The sequence below is a fragment of the Choloepus didactylus genome, chromosome 4 (genome assembly GCF_015220235.1).
Source record: "Choloepus didactylus isolate mChoDid1 chromosome 4, mChoDid1.pri, whole genome shotgun sequence".
NCBI lineage: Eukaryota > Metazoa > Chordata > Mammalia > Pilosa > Megalonychidae > Choloepus > Choloepus didactylus.
Window position 1 is genome coordinate 14,493,626 of NC_051310.1, and position 15,133 is coordinate 14,508,758.

At 39.5% G+C, this 15,133-nt stretch overlaps 1 protein-coding gene across 10 annotated transcripts in view; it reads right to left on the reverse strand.

Annotated features, from left to right (window-relative positions):
* UNC79 (unc-79 homolog, NALCN channel complex subunit) overlaps window positions 1-15,133 on the reverse strand; it is a 348,180-nt gene that overhangs the window by 149,952 nt on the left and 183,095 nt on the right. For all 10 annotated transcript variants that reach the window (XM_037832001.1, XM_037832000.1, XM_037832003.1 and 7 more), the window contains exons 18-23: window positions 13,698-13,919; window positions 11,485-11,712; window positions 7,327-7,468; window positions 4,932-5,011; window positions 4,699-4,847; window positions 1,101-1,258 (exon numbers count right to left, since the gene is read on the reverse strand). In XM_037832001.1, the coding sequence (XP_037687929.1) occupies window positions 1,101-1,258; window positions 4,699-4,847; window positions 4,932-5,011; window positions 7,327-7,468; window positions 11,485-11,712; window positions 13,698-13,919 (979 nt within the window). The remainder of the gene's footprint in view (window positions 1-1,100; window positions 1,259-4,698; window positions 4,848-4,931; window positions 5,012-7,326; window positions 7,469-11,484; window positions 11,713-13,697; window positions 13,920-15,133) is intronic.

Here is a 15,133-nt window from a genome sequence, read left to right on the forward strand (position 1 = left end):
AGACCATGCTGCAAATACTTGGAATTAGATCAGGGAGAGCTCTGAATGTCAGTTTAAGGAATCTGAATTTATTCTCTAGGATCGAGAAACCATTGGTTTTTGAGTAGAAATGTGACATGAAGAGAGCTGTGATTCAGGAAGATTAACGTGGCAACAATCTAATCCTCAAATTGGAATGAAAGAGCATGGTTAAATATTTATCCTTTTTATTCATATTTAAATGCCTGTAAAATGTTGCTAATACTATGTAGCTTTTTGCTAGAAAAATTACTCTAATTCCCTACAACATCATGTGCTATCATATAAATGAATTAGCCCATGGGATTTATGCAGGCATTACAGAGTAAGAACTCTTTGAGGTGGCCCAATACTAGGCAATTGAACTCTGAAGTACAATAGTTAACTTGCCTGACAGAACTTCCATTTTTTTGACAAACTTTTGAGACCATGAATTGCATGGAACTGATGTGACAAACTGCACTGTGGCACATCCACCTTGCTTTGCTGCCCCTGAGAAAGGGAGTGCTGGCAGTGCACAATGACAAGGAAGCCAGCAGGTAGGAAGCTAAGAGAACAGGTTACCGCCTCTGAGAACATGCTATTCTTTGCTCTAAGAAATTATGATCATCACTGCACCAAGCTTGGTCCCAGGTGCCCCAACAGTAAGTATGTGCAGCAAAAAGCCTCCAACTTCAATGTGAATTACCTGGATAGCTTATTAAAAATACAGATTCCTGGCCTCGCCCCCAGAGATTCTGATTGAATAGGTCTGGGGTAAGGTCCAATAGTCTGCATTTTTAACAAACATTCCCAATTATTCTGATGCAGGTAATCTAATAGGTTGACCATAACATCTATCATCCAAGCTGCAACCTATTTGAGAGTGAACAAGTGTGCCTATTTCTAGACAAACCTGGACATAGTCACCCTACCTAAAGACCACTTTGCAAAACACTGTTGTAGAGGCAACTCAGCTACCAAAGAACAAAGCAAACAAGAGAATAACCTTAAAAAAAAAAAAGGGAGGGCCAAAATAGATGCCATGGTGGATCTTGTTTACCTGTGACCCAGAGAGAATTTTTAAGCTAATACAGAGGTACCTGCTTCAAACCTCATCTTCCAATCTTTGCTGTTGAAATTGCCATTTATGATTGTCCAGAAGATGTCAGCACCATGAGGAAGTGACAGCGCATGGAGAAGGAGAGGAACTGCCAATGAGGACAGCTGGGAGAACTCCGACTTGACGACTCTCCACAGGCTGGGGAATCAAGAAGAAGCAAAACAGATTACAGTTATCATGATCTTTCCAGAAATAAAAACATCTATGATCTTAATTTATGGTAAGTGTAGTTAGCAGGTGGCTGGTAGGGATGCTTTTGGTGAAATTACTCTCATTCACAAGACTATAATCCTCTGATAAACTTTTCCTATGTTCTGTTGTTAATGCTTCTTTTTAAAAATTACTTTTATTTAACATAGAAAAACACTTACTAATTAACATTACAATTTTCAAAATAAAAATTTAGAACTGTATATTATAAATTCGGTTGTATTAATTCAGCTGTATTAATTAACAATGACTGTTAATATACAAAATTAATAGTTAGGATGATGGGGTAAGTGATTTTTAAAAAATTTCCTTATAGTGGAGGTTTTTTTAGAAGAAAACTCTAGAGAATTTTGTTGTTTTTGCCTGTCCAGCAGCCTTTCGCCCTTATTCTGGCAAGGAAGCACTCTTTTTCTACTAAGAACAGCCTCTCCTCCAACTGGTAGGGCTGTCAATCAAGGTCCCCCACCTTCTCCATCCTGATGGTGGACACAAAGCCCAGGTTGGTCAAAGTACTCCAATTCTGGGAATAGGGTGATTAGTCCAGGGGTGGGCAGATGACCCAAGGATGGGGATACAGAGCCCTTTCTTCAGGGATTGATCTGGACACTGGGAGAGACAGGATTTTTTTCCTTCTGAAATCTCAGAACAAAGGACAATATTGTTCTAGGAAGCCAGGGACCCCTCATTCCCACCTCAGAGGGACAGCCTGCCTGAGAAGAAACCAACACAGATGGAAGTACAGCAAAGTGATGCAGAGAGAGCGCAAGAAGGAAGGAGGGAGAAAAATCCCTGATAACATCTTGTGAGTACCAGCCATGTCTAAAACCAGACCATTACTAGTCAAAAATTCACCTTAGTTTAGTTTAAGCTATGTTCCTATCAATTACTGTCAGAATAATTCTGAATTTATATTTTCAGCAATAATATAGTACTGGTTTCAAAAATTTTGTTCAGTTATTTAAAGTACTTCTTTTCTGTTTTGTTTTGTAATTGGCTCCAGCATTACTATCAGAATCACAAAACTACTTGTGACTTTAAAAAAACTCATAATGCAATGCTGAAATATCAGAGGAATGACATACAATTTTACAGACAGCACAACGAGGTACAAGTCACTAAAGTTGCTTATTCCTGAGAGAAAACATTCTGGAGCTGTAGAATCAAAAGGAACAACTTTTAGACCCCTTATACGTAACCTGAGTAGTGGAAGTCAGACAAATATGGATCTAATCCCAATCCTCTCATTAATTAGTTGTGTGATCATGTATGAATTTCTTAACTCCTCTGAACCATAATTTCCTCTCAATGCTGGTTGTATTATATGAGATGACGCACAGTGCTTGGCACATAGTAGGTGGTCAACAACCTGGAGCTGCTATTAGTATCATGAAGGTAAGGATGAAGTTTCTTCCACAGTGCAATAGGCCTTTTTTCCAAAAGAGAAAAGTGGAACCATCTGCCCCGTGGAGCTCTCAATTTAGTTTCAGGAGGAAAACCATAGCACTGCTAGAAAACCATCTCAGTGGCCTGTCCCATGTGGCTTTCCTGGTCCTCTAAAGGTTTGGATCCCAGGAAGGCTTGCTTGAAAAAAGAAAGAGGGTCCTTTTCCCAGATGCCTTCATTGTGTGGCAGGGGTTTTGTGTCAAGAAGGTACTTTAAGGAAAAAACCTGGACTGTGTATTCCAAAGGCTCAGAGATCCCACCACACCATCAATCTACTTGGCATGAGTACGTTGTGGGTGGGATTGTCTTTAACAACAGAAGTCCTCCCTTTCAGCATTTCCACATCCCTGGAATTATCGGACTTTCTGTTCAAATTCTGACCCCCTTTCCTTCACGTGCTGCTTGTCTCATCCTTTACACTCACCCTTTCAGATTACTCCTACTGTTCCCTGCATCCAAGGCAGCCCTGACCACCTTCTTTAAGATCCTCTTACCGCATCTATGGAATCCCCATCATGAGGAAACTTTGGTGGATGCTCACCTTTCTCATAATCTTTCCCCTTCTCAATTTAGCTGAAACCTGACAGTTTCCTGTCAACACAACTTTCCCTTCACCCTCTCAGTGAGGGCTGTCTGGTCTTCACTTGCTCCAGATGATCTTGCTTCCCACTACTTCTTCCAAGCCTTCACCTATCAGCCTCTTTTTTTTTCTTTTTTTTCTTTTGTAACCTATGACATCTACTTATACTGCCCTACCCTATTCTTGGTGAATTCAGTACCTGCTCAGTCTTCCTCCTTAGCCAAGCCTCTGATAAAATCTTTAGTGAATTTAAGCCCTGGCCTTATAGATCCCCCACCTCCTTAATCACAGTGGCCTTTGTCTCTACTCTACCAGGTGACCTACTGATCCACTGACTAAAAGATACAAGACAAGTCCCACTATACCTGAAATGTAGTATAAAAAGATGTAAATGCCACTAACAAGGGTTAAATAAAATGCTCTGGGAGATCAGGGGATAAAAAAATGACTTTCCACCCAGGGGATCAAGAAGGTAGACAAGCAAGGGTGGCATTTGAAGGCAGAGCAAATGGAGATGATATGTGAACAGGGCCTTGAAAGGAAGAGGACTTGAGATGGAGAAAAGAGAATGGCCAAAATCATGGATCAGGGGAAACAGGAATGAGTGACAAAACAGTAATGCTCTGACTTGAAAGAGTACTGAGAAACCATGCTTTAAACACTTGGAATTAGATCAGGGAGGGCTCTGAATGTCAGTTCAAGGAATCGAATTTGTTTTCTAGGCATTGAGAACCCATTGGTTTTTTAGTAGAAAAGTGACACAAACCAAGTTAACCTGAGCCAACCTTTTCCTTCTTTTTGCCTCATTCTCTAACATATAAATTGAGGATAGTATTTTTCTAACTTACTTTCAGGACAATTGTAAAACTTATTTTAAGGTTCTCAAGAAGAAAATTACTCTATAATACAATTATTCTTAAAAACCTCAGCATGCTAAAAAAATACCTTAGCAGACAATATATGGAGAGAGTTTAGATGTCTATTTGCAGTTCCATTTCAAGTAAAGAAATTGAGTAAGTCTTTGATCATTTATCTTAGATAAATATCAACTTATTATCCATTGACATTTTTCTTAAGCCACCTAACAGCTGAAAGGCATTTAAAAAGCTTTAATTTAACTTTTCTATTTTTAAGGAATCTAGCAAATGAAATTTACTATTCTCTTTATTGACATAGTTAAAAAGTAGACTAAACAGAGGAAATAAAAGTAGCTCCCATTGGCAATGAGGATCTCCTGGCTAAGAAACATAACCCAAATGAGCTAATAAGTGTTATTCTAACTTTATTTTTTACAACTAAAGGCTAAAATATAAACAAATGGAATAAACTGTTAAGAAAGACATACCTTGCAATCAACATATGATCCTGAATGTAGGCTAAAAATTGAGGATGATCTTTTCTGGCAATATATAAACACTCTCCGTTTAGACAGAGTATCTTCAGGCAATTGAGCATATTAAAAAGAATGTCTGGCTCTTCAAACTTAGCCATTTCCTATGCAAAGAACCCCATGGTTACTGAGTTATCCAAATCAGCAATATTATAAAACCAAATGTCCAAATATTTCAGAAAATATACCTGGAAAATGGTATATATTAGTCTCAAAGTTACTGGGAGCTGTTGGTAGCAAAATTTTCTTTCAGTATCATTCTTTATTGCTGTGAAGAAATAATTACACAAAGGTTAGCCTAACGCCACCTTTTCTCCCCCATGAGCTGATCCAGATCATAAAACCAAGAAGAATAAAATTAGATGTAGAATGTGTGCTGGTTTGGACCCCAGAAAAGCCTATGTTCTTTTAATCCAGTCTTATGGGGGCAGACTTATTGTGGGTGGGACCTTTTTGACTGGGTTGTTTCCAGGGAGATGTGACCCACCCAATTCAAGGTGGGTCTTTAATCCTTTACTGGAATCCTTTAAGAGAGCTCATGGAGAGAGCTTGGAGAAGCTAAGACAAATAGAAGCCCAGGGATATTTTGGAGAAAGCCACTGAAACCAGAAGCTAAACCCAAGAGAGAAGGATCAACAGAGCCAGCCATGTGTCTTCCCATGAGACAGAGAAAACCCAGATGCCAATGGCCTTTCTTCAGAGAAGGTATCATCCTGTTGATGCTTTAACTGGGACATTTTCATGGCTGTAGAACTGTAAATTTGTGAACTAATAAACCCCCATTGCAAAAGCCAATCCATTTCTGGTATATTGCATTCTGGCAGCTTCAGCAACCTGAAACTGAATGTATTAAAAAGTATTTGTGTAATGTTTTATGTGCTCTTCAAGAGAGTGTATGTCCCTTCTATAATGCAAGTGCTAGAGACCTTCCAGATTTAGGATTCTCAAATTCAATTTTTCACAACGTAGCCCTTCCATATTCAGCTACCTTTGGTTCTCTGGGGAACCATGCTCCTGGGGACTGCAAGTTCTGCTGTGGCTGGAAGGGGACCTGGAGCTGGGCGAGGCACACTTTCCTAACGGAAAGGGAGATAACGTGTTAAAGCGAGATGTCCAAGGTATGTCAACACCTAAGGAAGGATTTATCATGCACTAAAGCAAGAGGGGAGCATTTTTAAGAAGTTGAGAATACTCCAATCAGAACAACCACTCATGGTTTTATCTTCTCGTAAATATCTCTAAAACCTTTGCTCCTGTGGTTGGGGGTGGGGGTGGGGTGGGGTTGGCAGAGTGTACATGAGGCACACGAGAAAAAGAATTCACAAGTTAATCAGACATCAAAACTAGCTTAAAATTTGTTAAAATCAATATTATAAGTTTTGGCAATTCCTAGGCTCATAGACCATGAGTGTCAAACCCTCTTTGCCTATATAATAAGCAGTTTTCTGAGAATCTTCCATCCCAATGTATTTTATACGTTTGAGAGCAGCACTTGACTCTGTCTGGTTTAATGTGAAAGCTTTAGAAATATTTAACGGAGGACATCTCTGACTCCTTTAAGAAATAAGGGGCTAGGCCACAAATGCAGAAACAGAAAAAAGTCTAGAAGTTAGGGGAAATTACTGAGCACAGGTCTCTGGCAGCTCCCCTTAGTCCTGTGACAGAGGAGCTCATGGTCACAGCATGGAGGCCCGCAGAGCACAGTGGGGCTCTGAGCTGCAGGGAAGGCCAGTCTGGGAAGCAAGGCTAAGGGGGACACCCGGAGCAGGCAGTTCAGAACCTGAGTCCTGCATGACAGCAGAGATTAAGAGGAGAAAGATGGGTCAGAAGTGACTGGAGCCTGAAGTATTCTTTTGGCAGAGATGAATAGAGAACATGTTTCAATAGGTGGCATTTATAATAATTAAGCAAGGAAAAGAGTAATGTGTAAAAATAAATTGCTTAATGTTAAACTGTTGTTCAAATAAAATGTTACGTATAAATAAAAGTGGCATCAAAAGCTAATTGATTTGTGTACTGCATAAGTTTAAAAATATATTTGTCTATAAAGAGTACAGGCTGTTTTCCCATGAGTGAGACCCTGCTTCCCCTAGGCATCAGTGCCTGATAAGAACACAAGCCCTGGGCCTAGGTTTCTCTATGGTCCACGGCTGCAGCACCTAAAGCAAGTCAATTAATTTTCAGTAAACCAGGAGACCTGGGTTCCAGTCCCAATCCCACTGCTAGCTAATTGTGCAGTATTTGGACTTCCAATTCCTAGCCCCCACCTCAGCTCTACTGCATCATAATAGGGGCTAGCAGGTGGTGAGGGATGGGGCTAATTTATCTTGTTTGTGTTTAAACCCCTCGGATGATTATGAGACTCACTACATTTTCATAAGCATGTTATGTTTATAGCATAAATTATGAATGAATAACACTAGCTACATGATCAAGGGCAAATGGTTCATTTGCACATGTCTGTACTGAGAAAGCCAAGTGTGAACTTGCCCAAGTCGAAACTAATCCGAAAAACCAAGGTTCTGAACCTTGGGCTGGTGCAAGCTGGGATGTGCTCCCCAGCAAGAGCCAAAGTTCACCTACCAGCATGTTCAGTGGGCTCAGTGCAAGTGCCAGGGTTCTCCTCATGCTTGGCAGCTGGATTCTCCTCCTCCTCACCTTCAGGGTCTATAATAAACTCTGGTCTGGAAGAAAGGAGGCTATCCTCAAGGCTGTCTGTGGGTTCCTGAAACAAATAAGACAAGCAGCCAGATGAGCAGCCCTTTAGATGTCAAGAACGGCTCAGCTTAGTTCACCAAAGATCTGAGTGCCTGCTGTGTCCCAGGCCATGTGCAAAGGCAGAGCATCTCAGAGGAGACTTGAGCTTATTTCCATAGTGGCTAAAGGAAATGTGTATCAGTTGTTACTGAAACACTTTCATTCTCCTGAAATAAACATGGAAAAATATCAAAAACACTGTCAAATCTTCCTAAGCCTGCTTTCCCTTCTCTATTTTAATCCCTGTGATCCATATCCCACCCCACCACGTGACTCTCACCCCTGCAGTTTGTTCAATAACATTACTTAATTAAGAGGGAATAATAAGTGGTTTGCAGCAAAACATTGAGATCCAAATACGGGTTGTCTGGTGGTCAAACTTTCAGGAGCAAGAAATTGCTACAGTATGTGAATAGAAGAGAGCTAGGTATAGTTAAACTATCCATTTCTAGTTATCCTCCTATTATAACTATTCTTTCTTTCAGGTTCCATCTCAAATATCCTCTTTTAAAATTGTACTATTTTAGCCCACATCTTACCCAATAAACACTTTTTTTAAAAATTGTTTGACAGCCAACTCAAAGCAAGAGGCAAAGATCAATGCGATAAAAGAATGACATGAGGAAGGAAGAAATGACTGCTAAAACGGGGACTAGGAGGCACTGAAGAACTCGTTAGGTAACTTCAGAGTTTTGGTGAGGACTGGCCCTAATCCTAGTTTACCCGTGAACAAGACACCAAACCAAGTTATAAACTGAGTTTCATGCAATTAGATATGGTGAACATTGCCTCTTCTACACATACCCAGCGACTTCATTTCTGGCTATTGTCCTCCGAGGCAGCAGGAAGTGGAGGCACCTATCCTGCATACTCGCCTAAACCTCCCACTTGCCATCCCTCATTTCATCTCATCCTCTTGTCCTAAGAGAACTGACCTGCTAAGGTGGCTCATGCACACAGTGGGGAACATGTGCTCTAAGACATGGTCCTCTTTCACTGATAAGTATCTCTCCTCATGGAGAGGAAAACCAGATCCTCTAGCTTCACTTCTAAATGAGTTATTTTAAGCACATGACAAACGTCAAAAGAATAATACACATGAGAAATTGTTTTGGTGGCTCAGCTTCAACACATGCATGCTTATTCTTCCTTGTTTCTGGGACTCTGCTAGAGTTAGAGGAGAGGACAGACCCATCTGTCTTCCTCATCCTCTTGAAAGAGAAGCCTATACTCAATGAATCCACTTCCTCAGCTGGATCTTTTCCTCAAACCACAAATCACTGTAATCTGCCTTCAGTCCATGGATCCATCACAAAGATCACGAAGAATCTCCTGATTTCAGAATCTACTGGGCTTTTTCCATCTTTTACTTTTCTTCTCTTCCAAATTTGACATTGTTGATAGTTCCCTCCTTTTATAAACTACCTGTCACCTTGGCTTCTAAGTTAATAACCCTCTATTTTCTCTTGTGTCTCTGGCCTCTTTCAGTGGGTTTCTGATCTCTTCTCCCTTTTTTCCCTCTTAAGATTTGGTACTTTCCGGAATTCAGCCTTAGCTATCTTCCTTTCCCACTCTGTACAGCCTCTGCGTGCTCTAATCCACCCATGACTTCATCTACCCCAATGACTCCAAACTTACAGCTCCTTCCCACCTTGCTCTTAGAACCACATCCATATATCCCATAGTGCACAACATCTCCATTTGGATATCTAAAAGACATGTCAGTGCCTTTGCACTATATCGCACTCCTGCTCCCCCCCCAAAAAATCACTCCTCCTATTACAGTAACTAACAATCTTCTGTGAGTAACAACATTATCAGGTTCTAAGCCATAAAACCTGATGATTCCTAAACTTTCCCCTATGTAAACACCAACTAAACACCACCTGCTGTTGATTCTTCTTCCTAAATGTCTTCATCACCACCAGCCCTGCTGGTTCAGGCCGAGTTCAGGCTCTCAACTTTACCTCCCTAAGTTACTACTGTATTAGCCTTTTGATTAGATTCCATCTCCAGTGTCCACATCCTCCAATCTATCCCCTACATTGGCAGAATGAATTTCTCAAGTTCATCAAAATACTACTTCCCTGATTAAAATTCTTCAGGATTTCCCCTACTGTCTTCAAGACAAAATCCCAACTTCTCAGATTGGCAGACAGAGCCCTAAATAAATTTGAATATAAAACTGAGCCTATCTTTTCAGACTCAACTTTCACACTTCCCCATCCTCCATACTGCTCCAGCAAGACAGAACGACCTGCAGTTTCCTGAGTATATCATTCCTTCCTTTCCTCTATATCATTTAAGCCCATTGTTTTCTGTATCTGAAAGGTCCTTCTCCCTTACTATCGTCACTTCATTAACTCCCATTCCTCCTTTAAGTTTAAGCTCAGGTGTCACCTCCTTCAAGAAGAAATTCCTGATCCCTAATATATACCTAAGTTAGATCTGTTGACTCCTCTCTGTACTCCCATGGCTACTGTGCCGGTTTGAGTGTATTGCATCCCCCAAATGCCATTATCTTTGTGGTCTTGTGTGGGGCAGAAATTTTGGTGCTGGTTGGATTTGCTTGGAATGTGCCCCACTCAGCTGTGGAAGATGATTCTGATGAGATGTTCCCATGGAGGCGTGGCCCCGCCCATTCAGGGTGGGCCTTGATCAGTGGAGCCATATAAATGAGCTGTCTCAGAGAGGGGGAAGAGAGTGCAGCTGGGAGTGATGTTTTGAAGAGGAGCAAGCTTGCTAGAGAGGAACGTCCTGGGAGAAAGCCGTTTTGAGGCCGGAGCTTTGGAGCAGACGCCAGCTGCCTTCCTAGCTAACAAAGGTTTTCCGGACACCACTGGCCGTCCTCCGGTGAAGGTACCCGATTGCTGAGGTGTTACCTTGGACGCTTTGTGGCCTTAAGACTGTAACTGTGTAGCGAAATAAACCCCCATTTTATGAAAGCCTATCCATCTCTGGTGTTTTGCATTCTGCAGCATTAGCAAACTAGAACAGCTACCTATTCATACCTCTATCATAATGTACAGTCTTAACATTTTTCATTGACTTAAGTGACTTCCTAATTAGATTCTAAGCTTCTTGACTTTAATTTCTGTCTTATCATTATTATTGTGACTGTTTCATAGTATGGGTCCAATAAGTATTTTGAAAGACCATAATACAAGGATGTTACTTGGAGATGGGTAGGACTAGCACATAAAGTGGGCCAAAAAGTACATAAAGCCTGAAGAAACACTTACTACAAGTATGCTGTACCTCAAAACTTTTTGGAATAAAAAACACAAAGAAGCTATTTTCTGCACTAGACAAACAATACAGAGTAGGAAGAAAAAGAAAAGATGGCAACCACCAGCTCACATAATTCAGGTTCAACTACCTAAGATGGTATGAGGGTATTTTGGTGTTATGTGTGTCGGATGGAAAAATAGGCTAAACAGGGAATAGCTAATGTATGGTATAACTGATGTATGACATATATTAGCTGTTGCCTATTTAGATGACTTTCTTGGAAACAGGCAATGAAAGCAACCAGAAAAAGGAATGAGGTTTTATTGAGTGCTGATGAAGTCAATGGGTTTTCAAACTGAGATTACCTAAGAATTGTTTCCATATTCAACCTATTTACTTAATATTTGATATGCATATTTTATAACGTATTATTTAAACTCTGTAATATAACTTAGTGATAAAAGTTCTCTCTAGAATTCCAGTAAAGCTCATATTTGTGAAAATGGTATGAAAGGAGATGCCACCACCCTATCTGAAGCCACTTAACAGAAGGCTGTAGAGTTTGACTCCTTTTCATAACCATTTCCAGGATTCTGAGTTGGTGGAAACAACAGAAAAAATCTCTTTGAACCCGGTCTCACATATAATCCAGCATGGAGCATAAGATAACACTGGAGGAAGACTCCATTATTCGAGCTACTGCTGTCTTTATTACTATCATATATGGGTCATCTCATTTCTTTAACTACTTACCACCAGCCGGCTTTCTTCTTTGGGAGCTAGTCTCTCCAGGAGTTCACAAGCAAGCTGATAGCAGAGAATGCTAGACTGACATAAGTTACACTCAATTGCTTTTTCATCCTTCTGGCAGGTGTGGGAGCCTCCCCAGGGGGCTTGGAAGACATTGTTTATAATGGAAATAATGTCCTTCGACAAGCTGTGCTCTAAACCCATTGTGATCCCATCATCTTGTAACTCCATCTGAAAGACACCAAAAAGAAAAAAAAAGGCAAAAAAAAAAGAAGAAGAAGGATTTTGGTTCTTTTGTCTAATATTCCATTGGCACATGACTTGGAGAGAATTTTCACTAATTAACAACAATGTTAAATTGTTCAAAGATAATACAGGTTTCTAAACCATGAATATACATTCTTTTTCATGGATTAATCTAAAATGAATATAAACATAAGACAAAGTAATGAGAATTATTTTTTAAATTATGTAGGGCATTTTTAAAACAGTTGTCTTTTAAATTACTTACTTTGTGAGATTTTACACATTTTTAAAAATGGGACATTTTGTTGTGCCAGAAATTAAAGAAGTGCTCCAAGAATGATAAGGACACATCTAAAGAACACAAGACCAAGTCTGAAAGGACTCCCACTGGCCAAATATGGAACAATCTGAGCATTAAAGTAAATAGTCATGGTAACTGATTATAACCTATTGAATAAAATAAGAATCCATGAGTGCATCCTCATATAAATAAATAAATGCACACATACACACATGGGAGAGAACGGAAAGCTATTCCTTTCTTAAAATGCCAAGTAATAAATTTAGAAAAAAATGGTGGAATTAGAAAATTATCATTTGGCCACCATCAAGGTAATAATTGATTCAGGCATGAATTATCTCTTGATGCTAAAATTAATGAAGTTTGATGAGAAACATGAAATTTTATTGAGTGCTGATGAAGTCAATGGGTTTTCAAACTGAGATTACCTAAGAATTCTGTTTCCATATGCAACCTATTTACTTAATATTTGATATGTATATTTTATAATGTATTATTTAAACTTTGTAATGTAACTTAGTGAAAAAAGTGTTTCTCCACAAGTTACTCATCAATTACAAAGGAGAAAAGGGTAACTTTTTAGTGAAGAAGCATGGCAGAAATCTCCTTAATCAACTGATCAAAGTTAATCAAGTAATCAAAGTTAATGGGAAAAATTGACATCGTATGCCTCCTGATATGGTGCACTCAAAAGAACAGAGCATTACTTCTGTGGAATTCTTACCAAAAACGCATAACCCAAATCAATTCATAAGGACACAGACAAACTCAAATTGAGGGACATTCCACAAAATAGCTGGACTGTACTCTTCAAAAATGTCAAAGACATGAAACATAAAGAAAGAAAAAGGAACTGTCCCAGACCAAAGAAGACTAAAGAGACTAGACAGATCATTGCAATGAGTGTTCTTAGATTGTATCCTGGATAAAAAAGTTGTTTCTTTTGTCAGTTTAAAAATGAATAAGTTCTGTAGGTCAGATAACAATGTCAATTTACTGTGGCTATGTAAGGTGTCCTTATTTTTTATAAAATATACATGGAAGTATTTAGGGAAAAAGAGACATCATGCCTGCAACTTACTTCAAATAGTCTTTAAAAAGTTATGCATATTCAGGCATCACATACAAAAGAAGAGAGAGAGGTAAATGAAGTAAAATGTTAACATCTGGATAATCTGGGGGAGGGATATGTGAGAATTCTTTGTACTATTCTTGCAACTTTTCTGTAAGTCAGAAATTATTTCAAAATAAAAAGTTAAAAAGAAATGCCCTCCTCACCAAAGCCTTTTAAATTTCTCCTTTAAAATTGCCTTCAAAAATCAATTTATAATATATAATAAAATCAATCCATCATTCTAGAGTTGTATCATGCTCTTCCTAACAATATTATACAGTTTATTCAACCTATGTATTCAACAGAATTAATTCTAATAACGCTACAGTGTTTCTAAAATTCAAATCCACTCTCTTATATCAATATCACTGAAAATATACATACAAGTGTTTTTCAGACTCTTTAGGAAATTCCCTCATGAGTTTGCAAAATGTCTTTAGTGGTGCAGCATCACTTTAGTAAGTGTGCAGTTGCCCAACATATAGAAAGAATCACTATACAATGCTTTCCCTCATTCTTCACCTCTGAACTAAATTAAGCTCATGTTCCAGCTACCTGCTTTAGGAGAAGATCAAACATGAGGATGAAACAATTCAGATTCATTTCATCATCTTCACACTCAAAGTCAATAGTCCTTCCTCCTTGGTGTCCAAAATTCTTGAAAGGGCTACGAAATGGACTACGCATGGGACTCCGAAATGGACTCTGGAAAGGACTGTGGAAAGGACTCAGCATATTGTGCTGAACTCGTCGACCAGGATCAGAGGCAACACTCACCTAGAAGAAAGAAGATCAAGACATATAAATGAATTTGCAGAAGCTCAAATTACTGTATAAAACATATGGGGACTCTATGGAAGGTATTTCTAGCAGTCACATGATTTCCTTTTCTTATCCAATGGCATTAGTACCTCCAAGTACTATGGAGCCACTCAAAATGCAAACATAAGAAATAAAACCATCCAAATTTTCTGACCAATTTTTTGGTGAATGAAACATCAGCACCCTGAAAATATGAAGGTAGTAGTTGTATTTGCTATTATATTTTTCATCCCATCAAACTTTTCAAATTAAACTAAATTGTCTGAATCTATTGAAAACTATAACTTGAAAATGAAAACTTAAAAAAGTAAAATATTGCAAAATAAATTTTAGTAAGATAAGCACAGAATCTCAGATTGACATGACTGGTTAAAGAAGACTGGCCTCAGGATTACAATTATTAACCTATCATGGGAAAACTTAATACATATCAAGCCTGTTGAACTAGTCTCCACTTGCCCCACCCAGATCCTTGTCGCCTCTTCTCCCCTGCTCTGAACCCCAGGATGCTGTGGACTGCATTTCTCCTGGCTCCCCTGCTAGCTGGCTTGCAGGTGGGTTCAGCCAGTGGGAGGCACCAGAAGAAGATCTGAAGCAGGGGAGTGAGGTAGGAGTAATTTTCCCCACTCCCTGCCTGCTTTGGTGCTACATCTCTGACAGTATCTCCATCACTCTACAGCTCCCCTAGCCAGCTCTTCTTTAACAGCTTAAGCTCCCATTGGGGTCTGGGAACTCTGTTCTTTCTCCCATCAGCCCTAAGAGTGTGTGCCAGTTTGGAACTGTTATGGACCCCAGAAGAGCCATGATCTTTTAATCCAATCTTGTTGGATGGAAGCTTTTGATTGTTTCTACAGAGATGTGACTAACCCAACTGTGGGTGAGACCTTTGATTAGATCATTTCCATGGTGATGTGGACCCTGCCCATTCAGGGGGAGGGTCTTGATTGGTTCACTGGAGTACTTAAGAGAGCTCAAGAGCCAACTCAGACGCTGACACTTGGAGATGTTTGGAGATGCAGACAGAAGGACATTTGGAGATGCTAACCTAAGAGATGAAGCCCAGAGTTTCCCCAGAGAAGCTAAGAAAGGACAACCAGATGCTTAGAGAGAAAAGCCCCAAGAGAAACAAACAGAGAGCTGAGAGAAGCTAAGAGAGGCAGAAGGCCAGA